At 43.6% G+C, this 20,519-nt stretch overlaps 1 protein-coding gene across 14 annotated transcripts in view; it reads left to right on the top strand.

Moving 5' to 3' along the window:
- STAU2 (staufen double-stranded RNA binding protein 2) overlaps nucleotides 1-19,948 on the top strand; it is a 299,958-nt gene extending 280,010 nt beyond the window's left edge. For all 14 annotated transcript variants that reach the window (XM_043879211.1, XM_043879208.1, XM_043879203.1 and 11 more), the window contains 2 exons: nucleotides 17,613-17,701; nucleotides 18,860-19,948. In XM_043879211.1, the coding sequence (XP_043735146.1) occupies nucleotides 17,613-17,701; nucleotides 18,860-18,953 (183 nt within the window). In that variant the 3' untranslated portion in view covers nucleotides 18,954-19,948. The remainder of the gene's footprint in view (nucleotides 1-17,612; nucleotides 17,702-18,859) is intronic.
- Nucleotides 19,949-20,519: the final 571 nt, after the last annotated feature.

Genomic DNA, 20,519 nt, shown 5'->3' with positions numbered 1-20,519 from the left:
GTGCCCCTTGCCCACTGTAGGCATGTGGTCCCTTTGCCCTCTGGAAATATCTTCACAGAGAGGCCATCTTGAGGAAGGGAGAAAGACCTGGGTGTTTCTTGGCAATATTCACGCATAGATCACCAGTCTTAGCTTCTCTGTGAACCAGGCAGCCTGCATCCCCTGACTACAAATGAGCCTGAATTCTATGCCATCGCTGGTGCTGTAGCTACTAAACAACATCCAGCTCTGCCCGATTCTAGAGGCTATAATTTCAGCTCAAGGAGATAGGCATGCAGATACCTCAGCAAATGAGTGCAATGACGTGGTACCACTTATGAGTGCTAATTGAGCCTAATTGCTCACAACACCTGCTTCCTCTTTTCCTCAGCTCACAGCCAGATTTAGTTACCCAACCTGGAGCTGGGTGGAGTCACGGAGTTCAGTATGGTCATGTCACTGGGTTCCGCAGCACGCGGGCTTTGAGAGCTCTTTCATAAAATCTTCTGAAATGCTATCTTCTGTTTTATTTTCTCTTCCACTGGCTGAATGGAGAGGACCATAATGCAAGCCTAGAGGAGGGTGGAGCCACAAGATGGAAGGGGTCTAGGACCTTGATTGACCAGGGTCCGCTGTCCAGCAATGTGCAATAGGTCTTTCCATGAGCATTGAGTTTCTAGGGGTGACTGTTTAGCAGTTTACTTTGAGTGATACAGGGCATAGAAATCACCAGTCACTATTCTTTTCCAAACATAGAGGAGGTTCCCAGGGGGCTCGTCCCAGGTTGCCGCTCAGATACTATATGTGTGTGCATGCTCAGTCTCTCCATTCGTGTCTGACTCTTCGAGACTCTATGGACTGTAGCCCACCAGGCTCCTCCATCCCTGGGGTTTCCCAGGCAGGAATACTGGAGTGGGTTGCCATGCCCTCCTCCGGGGGATCTTCCCCACTCAGGGATCGTAACTGCATCTCCTGCAGCTCAAGCACTGCAGGCGAATTCTTTAGAACTGAGCCACCGGGAAGACTTTCAGATACTATAAATACTGCTTATTTTCACAGATCAAGGTATTGCCTGGTTGCTTTTCATGTTTGACTCATTCCTGAATTGTCCTCTTTGCACGATCACTTTACCCTTATTTGGCTAACAATACTAGCTCTGCAAAGCCCTAAAGTTGAGTGCTATCAAATTCCAAATAGCTTATTGCTTTTAGCACCCTTCTCACTTTCAGTAAATTCTTCTAGCCTTTTGATAACTTAATTCCTATCCTTTCCACATATTTATCCAAAAGGCAGCTTTTAAATTCTGGACTCACTCTTCCTCCTGGCCTTTGATACTACCAGATGCTAGAGGAAAAACATCCCCAATATGCCTACAATTTATTTCAATATATAATTCTATCCAACTGAATGTCAGGCATTTCTAAAGAATGCTGTTCGTTGATGTAACGTCCCTTGCCCATGTTAAGGTTTTGATTTGAAATTGCGTTTTGGAATGCCTTGTTATATTTTCCCCCAATTTATAAATCTATCACGTATTTTCTCTCCAATTTATCTTGCCTCCTTAAAAGATTAACCATTAAGAATGGAGTCTAAAAAAAAAAAAAAAAAGAATGGAGTCTGACATGATATCTTTAGAAAGCAAAAGAAGAAAAATATTCTGCTTTTGAAAGGGAATGTACCCTCGGGCAAAAAAAAAAATTTCTCTGTCTCTTAATACACATTGGGAACTGCCAGTTGTCATGCTGACAGCTTAAGATGGATTAGGATTCCATCACTGATCGTCGCATAAATTCTTATACTTAAAACCTTACATTTTTATCTGCAGCCAAACAATTAGGGAAAAAAAAAACAACAACAACTCTGTTTGGATATATTAGAATGTCAACCCTCAGAGTACTAGCTTGAAACAACTTAGAAGAATTTGGCAGACCTAAACTGCATCCCCAAAAGTATACTAAATTACTTCTCATTTGAGTGTGGAGGCAGGGAAAGGGGACCATTTGTGATTATATTTATTTATAAATCTCTTTCTTTGATTATATTGTCTTAATGAAGATGTTTTTAGGAAACTACTTTTTCCTTTGAGATGGCTAGTTAATTATAAACCTTAACAATGACTTTTAATGGAGTTTCTAAAAATGACCAAACCAAGTGTGATATTATTAGTGATCTGCTTCTTTCAGTGGCACCTAGAGAAAGAAGATAAAAGTTTACTTCTTGAACTTGACAGTGACGACATTTCTCTTAGCTTAAGAAAACAAAGACCTTCTAGAAAAAAAAACTAAAATTCCAAGAAAGTTTCTTCCAATGTTGTAATAATGTAATTGGCATAAAATAAGTCCACAATGTATAAGAACACCCACCTTGGGGATCTATCATGATACTTAATTCCCTCATTTGAAAGACCAACATGTAGCAGCTACTTCAGCTGAATAATCAGCCTTTAAACATCAAATGAATGCTACTTCTGGATTTCAATCAGTGGAGGAAGTGAGCTACTCCTTAATTTCCATAGGGAACTTCTGAGAATTAATAAAACCATACTGTTTATACAGGACTTCCCTGGTAGCTCAGACAGTAAAGAATCTGCCTGCAATGCAGGAGACCAGAGTACAATCCCTGGGTTGGGAAGATCCCCTGGAGAAGGAAATGGCAACCCACTCCAGTATTCTTGCCTGGAAAATCCCATGAACTGGGAAGCCTAGCGGTCTCCAGCCCTTGTTGTTGCAAAGAGCTGGGCATGACTGAGCAACTAACACTTTTACTTTCACTTTAGGGTATATATGAGGTAGCTAGATATTCTTGAATTTGGTCACTGTTTTCAGCCATTCGTTCGTTCAACTAATAAAGTGAAAGTCACACAGTTGTGTCTGACTCTTTACAACCCATGGACTCCACAGTCCATGGAATTCTCCAGGCCAGAATACTGGAATGGGTAACCTTTCCCTTCTCCAGGGGATCTTTCCAACCCAGGGATTGAACCCAGGTCTCCTGCATTGCAGGTGGATTCTTTAACAGCTGAGCCACGAGGGAAGCCCAAGAATACTGGAGTGGGTAGCCTATCCCTTCTCCAGTGGATCTTCCCGACCCAGGAATAGAAACGGGATATTCTGCATTGCAGGCGATTCTTTACCAACTGAGCTACTAGGGAAGCCCTATTCAACTAATAAATATTTATTAAATGAGTGTCTATTTTAGGTGTGGAGCACTTAGCAATGAACAAAACAGACAAATCTCTGCCCTCACACAACTTACATTCTAATGGGGACGTGGGCAAAAATCGAGGAAATGGTTAAATAGATACATAAAATTTTAGGGCCAGTAAGCACAAAAAATTAGGCAGTGTAAGAAGATGCGAGAACTCCAGGCTAGGCATGGGATGTGTTGCTCCTGTAGGGTCGCTGGTCTCAAGAGATGACAATTGAGCAGAGAACTGGCTGAAATTAGGGACAGGGCCCTATGGAGACCAGAGAGAAGGGCCCCAGGTCTAGGGAGATGCGTGTGAAGGTCCACGAGACAGCACTGAACTCAAGGTGTTCTACAAAGAGCAGAGGGGCTGGTGTGGCTGGAGCTCTGGGGTTTGGAAGAGTGTGGTGATGAGGCTGCTGAGACTGAGTTGTAGATGGGGACGGTCACGAGGGCGTCAGGGCCCAAGTCAGAAATTGGGATTTTGTTCTAAAGAGCAGCTAGAACATTTACATTTCACATGTCTTTCCAGATATGTTCTCAATTCCCAACCAAAGCCCACAGCTCAGGCAAGCATAAGAGGAAGTAAGGGATTGGATCAAAGAGGCAGCCCATATCCTGAGAGCCTGCACTCAGACCCTCTCTCTCACAGGGCTCCATGCTCTTGGTCTGGCTCATGCCATTCCTTTCTTTCTTTTTAAGCACCTCACCACACATAAGACCTACTGGCATATTTTTTAAAATAATTTTTTATTATTTTTTGGCTGCACCGAGAGGCATGTGGGATCTTAGTTCCCCAACCTGGGACTGAACTCGTGTCCCCTGCAGTAGAAGCCAGAGTCCTAACCACTGGCCCACCAGGGAAGTCCGTCAGGCCATTTCTTGAGCACTCAAATGGTGCATCCTATCACTGGATTGACAAATGGTACAATATAATAGTTAAGAATCTTGGCTCCAGAGCCAAACCATCTGTGTCCAGATTTCAGATCCATCAAGATCAAGTCCTGCTGATCTTGCGTAAATTTCTTCATCCCTGTCTTTGCATCCTCCTCTTAAATTGGAGATGACAGTCAAGGCTCCTTGTAGCAACCATGAAGATAAATGAGTTAGGGATGGAAAGTTCTTAGAGCAAAGTGAGTGTCATGAACATGAGATGTCATTTAAGAGTTGAGAGTTTTACTTGCCTAAAGTCCTATTACGGTTGCCAGTTGGTGGAGTGAGTCAATAAGCCCGGCTCTTAAAACCGTGTTGTTGCCCTGCCTCCGAGCAGTGAGGAGAGAGTTGGAGGTGGTACCAGTTAGGGATTTTTCCCCACAAGGGTCAGTGGTTACACATTTTCCATGTAGCACAGTGTGTGACAGACAGCCCCAGGACACACCCATCAATTCACCCCTGTAATAGTACGGCTACTCCATCTTCTAAGTTGAGACATTGAGGAAGGAGAAGGGAAAGACACTTTCTCACAGGACCCGTAGTGAAGATCAGGCCCAAACTCAGCTTTCCCCTGCAAACCACAATCATCACGGGTGACAAAGCTCTACCTGTCACCTCTCGAACTCCCACTCACTCTGCAGCTGTGAGGCGATCTTCACCCGACTTAGAGCATCAGAGAGCCTGAGACGCAAGTGGCCTCATGGCTACCTGCTCCAGCGATGGGTACCACCCAGTCCTTCCTTGGGGTCCAGCTTGCTCTCCCGCGGACACAAGGTTCCTTCCCGTTTGGAGACCAGATCCCTTTGCCTATGGCTTCCGCCCCTCGGGCTTGGCTCAGCTTTTCCAGGACGCAGCACCTCCCGGGTCTGTACCACAGCTTGGAATATCACCCAGGACTCTGATCATGTCCCCAAGCCCTACTTCCCTCCCAGCCCCTCTGCCCAAGAAGTGCCCCCTGCCGGCACCCTCCGCCCACCGTTCACCTCCCGAAAGGAGTCCTTCTCACCCTGCGCCTCACCCCAATGAGGCCTCTCCTTGACACCGTCTTCTCGAGGCAGACCTGGGCGCCCTTCTTGGGGCTGCTGTTGTAGGCGCTGTCCCTACAGCATCACCTGTCGGCCTGGTGTGGCCTGCGTGCTTTCCTTCCTGCTAGAAGACATGCTGAAAACATACAGAACTCCCTGTATGTGGAGCTGAGTTTTCCTGGTGCCCAGCGTGGTTCCCCGGTCTCAGTGACCCTGTTTTCTTTTCTTTTTTTAATATTTATTTACCTTTATTTACTTGACTGTGCTGGGTCTTAATTGCGGCATGTGGGATCTTTAGTGGCAGCGTGTGGGATTTTGTTCCCTGACCAGGATTAAACCCCAGTCCTTTGCATTGAAAGCATGGAGTCTCAGTCACTGGACCACCATGGAAGTCCCTTTAATTTATTTTTTTATTGACGAATAGTTGATTTACAATGTTGTATTAATTTCTGCTGTAGAGCAAAGTGATTCAGTTATACACATATTTACATTCTTTTTCATATTCTGTTACATTATGATTTATCACAGGATGTTGAATCTAGTTCCCTGCGCTATACAGTAGGACCTTGTTTTCTTATCCATCCTATATATATATATCAGTTTACATCTACTAATCCCAAACTTCCAATCCAGCCCTCTCCCACCCCTGACCCCCTTGGCAACCACCAATCTATTGTCTATACATCTCTGATTCTGTTTCTGTCTCATAGATAGGTTTATTTGTGCCATATTTTAGATTCCACATATGAATGACACCATATGGTATTTGTCTTTCTCTTTCTGACTTAGTATTATCATACTTTCACTTAGTATGATAATCTCTAGTTGCAACCGTGTTGCTGAAAATGGCATTATTTTGTTCTTTTTATGGCTGAGTGCTATTCCATCGTATTTGAGTACCACATCTTCTTTATCCATTCATCTGTCAATGAACATTTAGGTTGTTTCCATGTCTTGGTTATTGTAAATGCTGCTATGAACACTGGAGTGCACATAACCTTTTGAATTGTAGTTTTGTCCAGATATATGCCCAGGAATAGAATTGCTGGATCATATGGTAATTCTACTTTTAGTTTTTTGAGGAACCTCCATACTATTTTCCACAGTGGCTGCATCAACTTATGTTTCCACAAACAGTGTAGGAAGGTTTCCTTTTCTCCACACTCTCTCCAGCATTTGTTATTTGTAGACTTTCTTGAAGGGTCACTCTGGCAGGTGTGAGGTGTTACCTCATAGTACCACTGACTCTGTTGACTGAATGACCATACCCAGTTGTGAATCAGACAGACGAGGCCCCTCCCTCTGGGAAATAATGACAGGCTATGACTGGTGTTCTGAGGATAATGAACACGGTTGTGTGATTTGCTGGGGGTGGTCAGGCCTTCTCAGACCAGGCCTTCCTGGTCTGAGACCTGACTGTTGATAGGCAGCTGGTCCTGAGGAGGGGGTGGCTGGAGGGACTGGCCATTGTGAGTCCCTGAGACTGGCGGGGAGTTTGTCAAAGTCAGGGAATAGAAAGGAGGCCAGCACAGAATGGAAGGAGGGAAGGGACAGCAGTTGCATGTGCCCCAAGGGCAGAGGAAGGTCCTAGAAGGATTTAGGTGACTTGATCTTGGCGACCTGATCCTAGGGTGAAGTCTGCTTTGAGAAGAGTCCTTTGGCTCTTGCTGAGGAGGGCTGCCACTCAGCCAGTCCCTCTTCTCAGACCCCCACGCCAGAGCCTCAGGCAGGCCCTCTGACCTCCTTGTCAGGCCCAGCACCAGCCTGGTCCTGGGAAAGAACCTGGCGGCAAAGTTCACACCTCAGTGTGACTTCAGCCCCTCTGTTAAAGGCACGGTGGTGTGAAACAACACAGGTGGATTATCTGACACTTCTGTAGTCAGAAGTCGGTCACGGTTCACAGGGCTGAAATCCAGAGTCAGCAGGGCTGTGCTCCTCTCTGGAGGCTCAGCGGGGAGAGTGTTTCCTTGCTTTTTCCAGCTTCTGTAAGCTTCCCCCATTCCCTGCTTCCTGGCCACTTCCTCCATAGTCAAAGCCAATATGTCACAGCCCTCCGACCCCTCTTCCATCACTATGTTTCTCTCAGAGTGGAGGTGGGACAGGTTCTCTAATTTTGAGGGCTTGTTGGATCAGATTGAACTCACCAGAGAATGCAGACTAATCTTCCCATCTCCAGGCCTTCAGTGTATCCTGTCTGCAAAGTCTCTTGAAAACTGTTATTAACAGGTCTCTGGAACAAGAACTCAGATGTCTTTGGGAGGCATTATTCTGCTGCCATGGAATGCCTAGATCCTGAAAGGTCGATCAAATATAACTGGTGAACTGTTGGAATATAGATTCAAAAACCAACTTTAAAATACATTATTGAAGTTATCAGGGAAATTTTAACATGACTCAGGTATTTAGATGATAGAAAGGGTTTATTGTTAGCTTGCTTAGGTCTAATCATGGCACATGGAAAAGAAGGCTCTGAGAAATACAGTCGCCTGCATGAAGACACACAGCTGGTCTGCAGTGGAGCTGGCATTTTCTTTCTTTTTTTGGCCGTGCTTTGAGGCATGTGCGATCTTAGTTCCCTGAAAGGGACTGAACCCATGCTCCCTGCAACGGAAGCATGGAGTCTTAACCACTGGCCCACCAGGGAAATCCTATGGAGCTGGCATTTGAATCTAGGCCTGACAGACTCCAAGTGCCATGCCCTTTCACTTCCTTGTCCAGGCGACCAGAAGAGTGTATTCGTCTTCTCCTGCTGCAATAAAAAACGAACAGGCTTAGTGGCTCAGTTCAGTTCAGTCGCTCAGTCGTGTCCGACTCTTTGTGACCCCAGGGACTGCAGCATGCCAGGCTTCCCTGTCCATCACCAACTCCCAGAGCCTACCATGTCAATCTTATGTCAAACTCATGTCGATCATGTCGGTGATGTCTTTCAACTGTCTCATCCTCTGTCATCCCCTTCTCCTCCTGCCTTCAAACTTTCCCAGCATAAGGATCTTTTCAAATGAGTCAGTTCTTTGCATCGGGTGGCCAAAGTATTGAAGTTTCAGCTCCAGCATCAGTCCTTCCAGTGAATATTCAGGACTGATTTCCTTTAGGATAGACTCAGCACAACACAAATGGATTATCTTAGGAGTTCTGTGGGTCAAAAGTCAGACGGGAGTCTCAAGTCTCACTGAGCTGAAATCAAGGTATCTGCAGTTCCTTTTTGAGGCTCTAGTAGCTCCTTGCCTTTTCTAGTTTCTAGAGGCCACCCACTCTCCTTGGTTTGTGTCTCCCTTCCTCCACCTTCAAACTAACAACATTGCATTTCGTTGACCATATTTTCCTGGCCACATCTTTCTTTCTTACCAAAGCCAGGAAATGTTCTGTGATTTTAAGCACTTGTGTGATTACATTAGGGCCTGGTTGGAGCTAGTGGTGAAGAACCCACCTGCCAATGCAGGAAACATAAGAGACGTGGATTCGATTCCTGGGTCGGGAAGGTCCTCTGGAGGAGTGCATGACTACTCACTCCAGTGTTCTTGCCTGGAGAATCCCATGGACAGAGGAGCCTGGTGGGCTACAGTCCATAGGGTCACAAAAAGTTGGACACGGCTGAAGTGACTTGATACGTGATTAAATTGGACCCACTTGGATTATCCAGGATAACCTCTCCATCTCAATGTTCATACCTCAGTCTCATCTGCAAAATCACTTTTACCATGCGAGGCAGTATATTCAGCTTCTGTGGGTAGGACATGGTCACCTTTGGGAGGATTATTCTGCCAAGCTCAGAGATGCTGCCACCATTCAGGGACGCTTGCCTTTGTGCCCAGCACATGTTTCCATAAACACTGTTACAAAGGGGACTTTTTGTTGAAGCAAAAATAGAGACAACACACGAATTTAAAATGAATGCTATTGGTAAAACAGACACAGCATGATTGGATGACGAGGACATGATGAGGGTGACACTCAAGCTTGTTCTAAGCATGCTGAAAACACTCCTCTTGGCACAGCTAATCCTTTTTCAAATTCGATTCTGTATTATTGTCAAGGCTGGCAGCTACATGGATTAACCAACAGTCAGAGTCTGATCACTGAAAGAAAGATGATGCCCAAGTCTATAGTTTAAGTGTCCCATTTTGTACTAATTCCCCAAATTCTCAAGCCAAAATTCCTATTCTTTGCCTTAGGAGATGGTCTAAAATGTGCATGTCTTTTGACCACCCCCACCTCTTTTTTTTCCCCACAATGAGTAGTCGTCACCTTCGGTGACATCCCTTTGTTCCAACAGTAGGAGCTTTTTTTTTTTTAAGTAAAATGCCAATTTTATGAAAATTACCCGAACCAACAGGATTGTGTAAGCACAAATGAAAGTGGGGATGATAGTGAAATTGTTAGAAAGCAGAGCAGCAACTGGTTTAATTAAAGCTCAATATAATCCTATTTCTATTTCTTAAGTCCAACCACTGATTCATCTGAAAAGTAATACAGATTGAGGCTTCTACATAATGTGATAAAATTTAGAAATAACGATGTTCTCTTTGGGGTGTCTCTTATTTTACATAAAGAGAGACTTGGCATTTTGTTACAGACTTTTCAAAGTAAGAAAATGGGTAATTTAGAAACATTAAAATTCACATTCTTTAGGCAGTAAGGCTTCAAACCTACCGGAGAAAAGACCTTCTGGTTTTTCAGTCATTTAAGTGATTTCACAGAGTTGATCTCAAAGATTATTGGGATGACAAGTGAGGGGAGTCCTGGGACTTCCCTGGCGATCCCGTGGATAGACTTATTTTAATGTAGGGGGTGTGGGTTCAATCCCTGGTTGGCAAGCTAAAATCCCATGTGTCTTGCAGCCAAAAAACCAAAATAGAAAACAGAAACAATATTGTAACAAATAAAATAAAGACTTTAAAAATGGTCCACATTTTTAAAAAAAAGGTGAGGGGAGTCCTCAACTGCAGTTGAAGATGTTTGTAATTTGAAGCCTATGATTTTCTCATTAAAGGAGACTGATTTAATGAGCCACATATAGGTCCATTTGTGTGCGTTCTGAAATGAGTCCAGCAGTTAGATCTACTCCCAGGAAGAGTTCCATATGAGCAAGCTCTTTAATGGGGAAAAGACAAAACAAAACAACCTTGAACACTTAACTTCAGAATGAAGGCCACAGTCAGACTTGCATGGTTACCATTGACTTTAATGGGAACAGCCTGTTTCTGGGGTTTGGGATGTGAATCGGTGGGAAAAATGTGAAATGGAAAGAAAGAAAGAAAAAGATCTGTTGGGCATCCTGTTCAAAGACTCCTAAAAGTGCTGCGTGTCAAGAGGGGATGAGTTAAAATTCACATTTTGCTAATGAACCATTGTTGTCTCTCAAAGAATGATGTAATGCTGCTACATTGTCATTACAAGCTATTTAATCCCTGCAGAAGAAAGCAGGAAGAGTAGGCACTGATTTCAAGTTTGCTTAATTGCTCATCAACCAGAGGAAAGTTAGAAATGACAGAAATGACTGGAAAGACTCACCCCGATCCTGTGAACACACATATACACGCACACACACACACACACACACACGCACACACAGGCACGCGCGCGCGCGAACCAAGACCAACAAACCGGCATGGGAGGCATCTTACTGGCATTATGTTTCTGGCATTGCTATAACTACGCACAAAACAAGCCCTACATGAAAATGGTAGCATCTGTTCTAGAACCTGTGGGAATTTATTCCCAAAACAGTTGTAAAATCTTTTGGGGACAAAAATATTTCTATGTATCTATGCAGATGCCCTCCTCTAAGGGAAACGACACACACACAAATGGATACAAGTGTTGAGCTGGAAAGACAGGACTAAGAAAAGGAAATGTCATCCACTTTTTAAAAACACTTAAAGAAAATTTCACCTTTCAATCAAAGCTACATCTACTGCCTTGGATAGACCTTTAAAAAACAATCCCAGGGCTTCTCTGGTGGCTCAGCGCTAAAGAATCCGCCTGCCAGTGCAGGAGACAGAGGAGACATGGGTTTGATCCCTAGTTAGAAAGATCCCCTGGCATAGAAAATGGCAACACACTCCAGTATTCTTGCCTGGAAAAGTCCATGGAAAGAGGCAGGCGGATTCGTTACCACTGAACTACCAGGGAAGCCCTGCCTGTGTTATACAGTAAGCCATTATTGTTTTCCTGTTTTATGTGTAGTAGTGTGTATATGCTAATCCCAAGCTCCTAATTTATCTTCCCCCCACCCTGACCACCACCACCCACTATCCTCTTTGGTAACCATAAATTTGCTTCATATGTCTATTTCCATTTTGTAAATAAGTTCATTTATATAATTTTTTTTACATTCCACATATAAGTGATACCATATTGAACACTCACTGATTATCACTGAGCATGATAATCTCTAGGTCCATCCATGTTGCTGTGAATAGTATTATTCCATTCTTTTTATGGCTGTGTAATATTCCATTGCTTTACCACTTCCCTGGTGGCTTAGTGGTAAAGAATCCTCCTGCCAATTCGGGAGATGCAGGTTCGATCCCTGGTTCAGGAAGATCCCCAGGAATACATAGTATCAATAGTGTATATATGTCAATCCCAATCTTCCAATTCCTCCCACCACCCCCTTCTCCCCTTGGTATCCATATATTTCTTTTCTACATCTGTGTCTCTATTTCTGCTTTGCAAATAAGTTCATCTGTATCATTTTTTCTAGGTTCCACATCTAAGCATTATTGAATGATTTGTTTTCTCCTTCTGACTTACTTTATTCACACTATATGACTGCCTCTAGATCCATCCAGTTCAGTTCAGTCCACTCAGTTGTTTCTGACTCTTTGCGACCCCATGGACTGCAGCACGCCAGGCTTCCCTGGCCATCACCAACTCCCGGAGCTTGCTCAGACTCACATCCACTGAGTCGGTGAAGCCATCCAACCATCTCATCCTCTGTCGTCCCCTTCTCCTCCTGCCTTCAATGTTTCCCAGCATCAGGGTCTTTTCCAGTGAGTCAGTTCTTCGCATCAGGTGGCCAAAGTATTGGAGCTTCAGCTTCAGCATCAGTCCTTCTAGTGATTATTCAGGACTGATTTCCTTTAGGATGGACTGGTTGGACCTCCCTGCTGTCCAAGGGACTCTCAAGAGTCTTCTCCAACACCACAGTTCAAAAGCATCAATTCTTTGGCACTCAGCTTTCTTTATAGTCCAACTCTCACATCCATACATGACTACTGGCAAAAACCGTAGCTTTGACTAGACGGACCTTGTTTAGGAGTTTAGGCTAGATGGACTTTGGAAGGAGTTATGCTGAAATTGGCTAGGCTGAATGTGAGCAGTTTTTATGTCTGAAGAAAATAATGTGATGTGACCCAGGATGTGTGCCGGGTTTACACCTCTGCTCTGCCACTTACTAGCCATGTGACTTTGAGTAGGTTGTTGAATTCTTCATGGGAAGGGCCCACCTTGCAGGGCTGTGGTAACACCTGAGATCACGCAGGTAAGGGACCTGGTCTTATGACTGTGGCACAGGGATGCTCATCAAATGGCAGGGACTGCTGTTTACAGAGAAGATAAAGTATCTTCATTGCCTTTTATAAAGTAGAAAGAAGTCCTCTCATACTTAGAAGCGATTGTATTCAGGGGTATCAATAAGATGTGGGCTGGATTATCTCATCAGACAGATAAGGGAATGTTATTTGGAAGCCTTTAAACATACCTTTGGAGGGAAGCAGCCACACAAGAATTCTGAAAATCCGTTCATGGCACCAAGTGAAAGAGTACGCTGCCATTCCAGCTGGGAGGATGTTCTTGGAGTGGTGACAGGCATCTTGACAGCATTTGGGGACCTGCCTGTCATGTTGATTAAATCATCCAGAAGCTTTTGCAAGAGCTAAAGCACGCAATCTGCTCCCTGAGACTTCACCTTCATCTCTTAAGGGCACCTCTTTTTGGATGGAAGAGAACGAGTTTCATTGGGTCCTAGACTCTGTGAGCCAAGACATAGGATTTCTGGTATTGATACAACCTGTATTCCCCAAGCAACTACTGAAAACTGGGCTGAACAGTTAGCCTATAAGTGGGTTTTGTTTTTATTTTTTGAGAATTTGTACTGATGGTCATTTTGGCTATGCTGGGAATAAAACAGGACCGAGAAGCCCTGGAGTGCTCAGGAGTCTCATTCAGCAACACCAACCACAGTGCAGAGAGACTACTATGGAAGGTGTTCTATAATGTCCATTTGGGAAGAAATTGATAAAGCTCAGCATTCCTGCCAATAATTCACATACTGTGAGCAGGCCTGGTGCCTCCCTCCATGCGTGTGTACAGGGGGCGGGACTTCAGCGCTCAGGGTCACGTGACAAGCCCACAAGGATGTGCACCCGTAGGACCATGCTCAGCAGAGTCACGTGGGCAGGTTGCCCAGGCCCCCTGAGTATTTCAGGACTTGAAAGGACCACAGAGGAAACCTCACTGAATTTAATAAAAGTCCAATTCCTGTGCAAATTACTTTTATTTTAAGGAGGAGAAATGTCCAAATCTGAGTCCTTTGAGGGTGAATTTTACTTTTGAAAGCAACCAAATTTCCTTCAAAGTTAAGTCTAGTGAATAAGGTAAATGCTTAGGATGGAGAAATGAAAAATAAAGTGGGGCCATAAAGTGACCAAACCGGTTGGCTCCAATGATCCACAAGCTGTTCTGAAAGGTAACTCCAAAATGACCTAGAGAAACAGGTGCTCCTCAGAGCATTGGTGTGGACACAATCTCTCTGAGGGCAGAGGGAAATTCATATCACATCTTTCAAAATGTGCATGTATTTTGGTCCAGAAATTCAACTTATAGGACTTTATCACAAGGAAATTATTGGGACAGTAGGCAGTGATTTAGTATTAGAAAGCTCGGTGCAGTGTTTTTTGTTTTTTGGGTCATGCTGCACTGCGTGTGGGATCTCAGTTCGATGACCAGGAGTGGAACCCATGCCCCCTGCATTGGGAGCCCAAAACATTAACCACTGGACTGCCAGGGAGGTCCTGGTACAGTGTTAATAACAGTTTAAAAATTGGATGTGGTCTCAATGTCCAACAGTAGGGATTGGTTAAATTCAGAAAGGCACATAAAGTCAGTGAGATACTGTGTAGTCCTGCAAAATGATGTTGCTGAAGTGTTTCTGTTGCTACGGAAAATCGCTAATGATTCAATGAAAAGAAAAGTGAAAGTGAAGTCTCTCAGCTCTTTGCAACCCCTTGGACTGTGGCCTACCAGGCTCCTCTGTCCATGGAATTTTCCAGGCAAGAGTACTGGAGTGGGTTGCCATTTCCTTCTCCAGGGTATCTTCCCACCCTAGGGATCGAACCCGGGTCTCCTGCATTGCAGGCAGACACTTCACCATCTGAGCCACCAGGGAAGCCTTCAATGAAAAGAGCAGGTTCTAAAATAGTGTTAGGATATGATCCAGGTTAAAGTGTGTACCTTAGGGGAGGGGGATAGAAGAGGATTGGAAAGACATGCACCAAGTTTTGAGCGGTGTGTAAGACTGAATATTTTCACATTCTTTTTGCTTGCTTACATATTATGATTTTTCTGTAATGAGAAACTATTTTTATAATAAAAAGACAATAAAGGAAATATCAAAGGAGAAAGAGGTTCTTTCCTTATAGAGGAATGATGATGTGCCTATAATTGTTGTTAGGGCTGCCGTAACAAAGGACCCACCCACGATAAATTCAACACTAACTTCTTGTCTCGCAGCTATGGAGGTTAGGAGTCCAAGAGCAAGGTGTAGGCATGGTTGGTTCCTTTGGAGGGCCATGAGGGAGGAATCTGTTCCATACCTCTCCCCTAGTTTCTGGCGGTTGCCCGGCAGCCTTTGGTGTTCCTTGGCTTCTGTTGCATCGATTCAATCTCTTCTTTCTTCACACAGTGTTCTACCTGTGTGTGTTTCTGTTTTTGAATTTTCCCTTTTCTGTAAGGACATTGGTCATAATGGATTGGGACCCACCTTAATCTAATATAGGTGTGTGTGTGTGTGTGTGTGTGTGTGTGTGTGTGTGTGTGAGCTCAGTTGTGGCTGACTCTTTGCAACTCCATGGACTGAAACCCACCATACTCCTCTGTCCATGGAATTTTCAAGGCAAGGAAACTGGAGTGGGTCACCATTTCCAAATCTAAGGTATCTTCCTGACCCAGGGATCAAACCCGAGCCTCGCCTGCATCTCCTGTATTGGCAGGCGAATTCTCTACCACTGTGCCATCTGGGATGGATGATCTAGTATGACTTCATCTTAATTAATTATATTGGCAAAGACCCTATTTCCAACTAAGGCCATGTTCTATGTGTGGGGGATTGGAACAACATACAAGTTTGAGGGTGGACATAATTCAATCAATAATAGTAACCCCAATGAGATGGCCATACTTTGTCCTACCCAATTGAAGTTAGCGCTTACATGTCACGGTAACCTACGCCAGCTACTGTGTAGTAGAAGCCTAGGCCAAGATCAAGGGTAATGGGGCTGGGGCACTGACATCCCTAAAGGACTGCGGGTTTAGAGAGAGAGTGATGAAACAGAGAGCCCAGCACAGCCTCCCCATCTTCACCCTGCCCCTGCCTCAGCTCTCCCAGGCCAGAGCGGAGGCATCAGTGGGCATTCAGCTGAACTGGGAAGATCAGCTTAGAGATTTGAAAGGAAGAAATAGCCTAAAGGAAAAGATAAGGATATATTAGTCCTTTTGGCTGAATATAGTGGTTGATATTTTAAAAATAAAAGGACTAAAAAAATGTTACAAACATTACACAAAAATCTGCACACAGATGTTGATAGCAGCTTTATTCATAATCATCAAAAACCTGAAGGAACCAAGATGTCCCTCAAACTGTGGTATATCCAGACAATAGAATATATGCAGCAATAAAAAGAGATGAGCTAACAAGCCATGAAAAGACATAGAGGAACTTTAAATGCATATTGCTAAGTGAAAGAAACCAATCTGAAAATGCTACATACTGCACACTTAGAGCTGTATGGCATCAAAAAAGATAAAACTATAAAGATTGTAAATAAAAGGAGCTGCCAGGGATGGGGAGGGGCGTGGAAAGGGAGGAGGGGTGAACACATGGAACACGGGATTTTTAGGACAAGGAAATTATTCTCTATGAAGTAATGGTGGGCGCATGACACTGTACATTTGTCAAAATTCATAGAATGTACAACACAGAGCAAACCCTACTGTAAACTATAGACTTAAGTTAATGGTAGTATATCAGTATTTCATCACTTGTAATAAATGTACCTCTGTAATGCTGGATGTTAATAATAGGGGAAATGATGTTGAGGGAGGGGGAAGGGAAGAGGGTTTCCCTGCTTCATGTTTTTATAAACTTAAAACTGCTCTCAAAAAAAAGAAAATTAAGTCTATTAACTTAAAAATCTGAACCAAAAAGATATATTACGCATAAAGAGATGCAGAAAAGATCATGCACTTAACTACCCGAAAGGAGCTGCTAGCAGATAAAAGTTTGAGCAGTGGCAGGAGTTAACTCTTTTACAAAGGCCTTTGAGAAGATGCAGATGACCAAAGTGTGACCCAGCAGGATCTCCAAGATACAAACAAGCCTGGCCGCTCACACCTATCTCAGACTCAACAAAGCCCTTCTAAGTCGAGCTTAAAAGGGTGGGCTGTGGGGGAGGGGAAGAAGAACCAAATTCTTATTCAAAGAAATAACAATTTGGACGGTGCACAAGAGTGTCAACAAGTTATGCAGATCTTATCAGCATCACATTTTTTGGTGCCTCCCAGCTATTCAGCGAGGCTCCACCAGCCTGTCAACACCCTTCGGCATCCCACGCATCCGGGCATATCCCTACCTCAGGAGGCTCTGCGGTGGCCAGGCAGGCCTCCACAGGGCCCCCATGGAGGCAGATTTTTTTCTCTATATACAGAATACCATCATCACACCATCCCCTCGGAATTCAAAAGTGTCTTTGGTCCCTTTCACCGCTCACATTCTGTGACTCGGTTGGGGCTAAATGTCTACAAAATTGACCAGTACATTTATGCTAGCTTTGGACAGTTGAGAAAAAATATCTGATGCTTTCACATCTGGAAGAAGAGAATATGTAGTTTCAGGAATGTAAGGAGAAATGATGCAAAAATCATCATTGAAGATAGATAGGCTTCTATGACATGTTTCTACTTTTGTGGATAAAACTTTGTTGCCATCTTACAAAATTATGGATAAGCCATAAGGTTTATGCAGGTTCCTCTCTCCACCTCTCCCCCAAACACACAAAAATAAAGCCTTTCTAGGATATACGTTGCTCCTTCATAATATAGCCTCTCAAATGTAATTTTGTTAAATGATACAAAAAAGCATTCATTTAGACGAATGAAAATGATAGCCTTTACTATATATCACAGCTTTCTTTTACCATTGCATTCCTGTTTATTACATGAAAGTCAGTGAATGAATCTCCTTGTTTGTGTGTTTGTTTTCATTTTTAGGCAGCTTTAAGTGCCTTGAAACAATTTTCTGAACAAGGACTGGATTCAATGGAAGGGGCAATGAATATTGAAAAAGGTTCTCTTGAAAAGTGAGTACATCTTCTGTGGTATTCGTACATTTGTAATTTTGTAACTTGTCTGAAAAATGAGATCAACATCATAATAAAGTGAAAAACTCAAGACAATAATATATATATCCTGCAAAATTATTCATAACACAATTCAATGTAAATAAAAGAGAACCAGTCTACATGTTCATATTTGTTGCCTCTAAATATGTCTGTGAAAGTTTTAATCTACCCATGGATCATTATTTCTGCATTTTAATGCCTTTGCTGGAAATATTTCTGTGAGTTTTATGGACCACAGAGACCTGCAGAACTTACAAAAGATGACTTTGATTTCAGACTGTTGAGCGTTCTCTGACTAAACCATTTGCTGAGGTAAAATTTTTCCCTCAAAGCCCTGCTAGGTTGTAGGCACAACACAGAGGGGGGAAGAAAAATCAGATGAGAGGAGGGTTCCCTCCCGTTGGCTGCATTTTGTTTTTCACGTTGTTATATGAAGCACCAGCACACACTGTCACAAAACTGTAGCTCCTGGGGACTGCAGAGGCCAAATCGCAGCTTTAATAAGAATTTCTGAAATCCAGCTCATACCTCTTTTATGATATTGAACATAACGTTTGATCCAAGGGACTGAACTTTAGGTCCCTCCAGAGACCCAATTTATACTAAAGAAATTGCAAGCCATTGTATTTACGATAGTGGAATCCAAATTCTTTCAAAGCAGGAATAATAGCAGGTGAGATTTCAGAACTCACACAGGAGATAACATTTTTAGAATGAAAAAAAAAAAAAAAATCAGATAACCCAGGAAGTCAAAACCAAATATACAGATCTTACAGTTAAAAAAAGCTTATCCGCCCCCCCCCCCCCACGCCGACCAAGAAAAAACAGCATTTGGTCATTAATATTTAAAGGGTGAGAGCGTGAGAAGAAAACATTTGGTAAACAGACGTGGCATTTTAAGTTGCCTATAGATTGGCAACCATTTATAAGCTAATTTAATCAAAACCATTTCCACATGATCTCATCAGTAGACTATCTGAACATAAATATTGTTGTTTCACTTTAAAATGTCACTTTTGTGGTGACCTTTGAATCCTGTGTGCCATCTGCTAATAAACATGTCTGAAGATGTGCAACCCTGGACCTTCAGCTCTTGTTAATGTATTAATCTTCCAGACAAGCCCAGCATCTGGGAGAGAAAGCGAACAATAACCAGACACACCCGGGCTCCATCGCTCAGGACTGCAAGAAATCAAGGTCGGTCATCTAGCAGCTCCCATAACCGCGCTGCCACCGCGTCCTTATAAACCTGTCAGCACGCATGAGGGTGTCTGTGTTCAAGGAAATGAATGACTAATACCATGATTTGAGTCTTATGTGAAGACAACACTATTCTAACACAAGAGATAATAGACATAGGACTGTTTATTCAACTGGGGGAAAATAAAACTTTGAGCATTTCCCTTGGAACTTGAGATCAGATCATAACTCATGTGCCCAGAGGCAGCAGAAATCCGATCCTGCTACTGGAGCTTAAAATAACAATTAATGAAAAGTGTTAGAGAAATTGGGTTTGGTTTTTCGATGCTGAATAGAGAAATTGGGTTTGGTTCTGTTGTTAGGATTGTTTTCTCGTGGCACTTGTGTTCGCTTCTATTCTCTCTCATTTTAAATAATGCCTGACGATTCCAAGATTAACCAACGATGTGCTGTGCAATGTGATGGTCGTTGTCTTCATATAGAGTCACCCCAGTTTCTCTTTCAATGCAGATATTTGTAAGCTTCATCCTATATCAGTATGAATAACTTCAGGGCGCACCACTTAAAGATGTATGCCAACAAACATGGTGGAAATCAGGTCAGACTTGTGATGATGCATATGAAATAAGGGTAGGAACAACTGGTTTCAATAGACGCCAGGAATTCAGAAAGAAAACAAAAACCAGTTGTGGGTTTTGAACTCCATCATCCTATTAGCCACTGAGGAGGCGTCTTGCCTCTCCAGCCATTTATGTGGATTCCACGTTCGTGGTGGACATCGCTCCCACCCCATCCGTGTATTGTAAGCCGCTCACTGTTTGCATCCAAAGTGTTCTTTGATAACTGCCTCTGCACTTGGGTCACGGAGTGGGATCAAAAGCAGTAATGTACATGGTGGGGAAGGAAAGCCAGTCAGAGGATCCATAGAGGTCTTGCCAGCCATGCTCTGGACCAGCATGTTGGAATCCAGGGTGAAGACAACGCAGTAAAAAAAAATGTGGTCGGTTTCTGTGTGAAGTGTGGTCATTGTTCTTCTTCCCTTGCTTCGCTCTCCTCTCTGAAACATCACCCCCGTGTCACCCGTCCCGAAGGCCGGGCCCTGTCAGCCTGCACAGTGGTGACTCTAGGGGACGTGCAGGCTCCTCTTGCCACCAGGCTGTCTCTGTGAAACTGCAGGGCTGCCTCCCTGGGTGACTCGGAGCCGGGTTCCTGACCAGCCAACATCACCTCATTGTTCAGGTTTTCTCCCTATTGATCTGCCAACGTTGTGCAATGAGAAAACACTCTATGGTCTAACTGCTCAGCCCAACGTGACAATAGGCCTAGAATTATATAAGGTTTCACAAGCAAAACCACCGCAAGTCATGATCTGGCTGACTCACACGCGACTGGAGGATAAACAAACAGCAACAGAAGGAAATCACTGGAGGGTTGTTCTTAATGACTCCCAGGCGGGGAAGTCCACCGGCATCGTGAGGGCTGAGTGCCCTCAGAGGAAATAGGTTTTGCTCCCTAAAGTCTGGGCCCTGGTGGAGATAACAGCCCATTTGTAAAGTTGGGGTTCACAAAGATCAGC

Source organism: Cervus elaphus, chromosome 21, assembly GCF_910594005.1.
Source record: "Cervus elaphus chromosome 21, mCerEla1.1, whole genome shotgun sequence".
Taxonomy (NCBI): Eukaryota; Metazoa; Chordata; class Mammalia; order Artiodactyla; family Cervidae; genus Cervus; species Cervus elaphus.
This window is presented reverse-complemented; position numbering and strand designations above follow the sequence as displayed.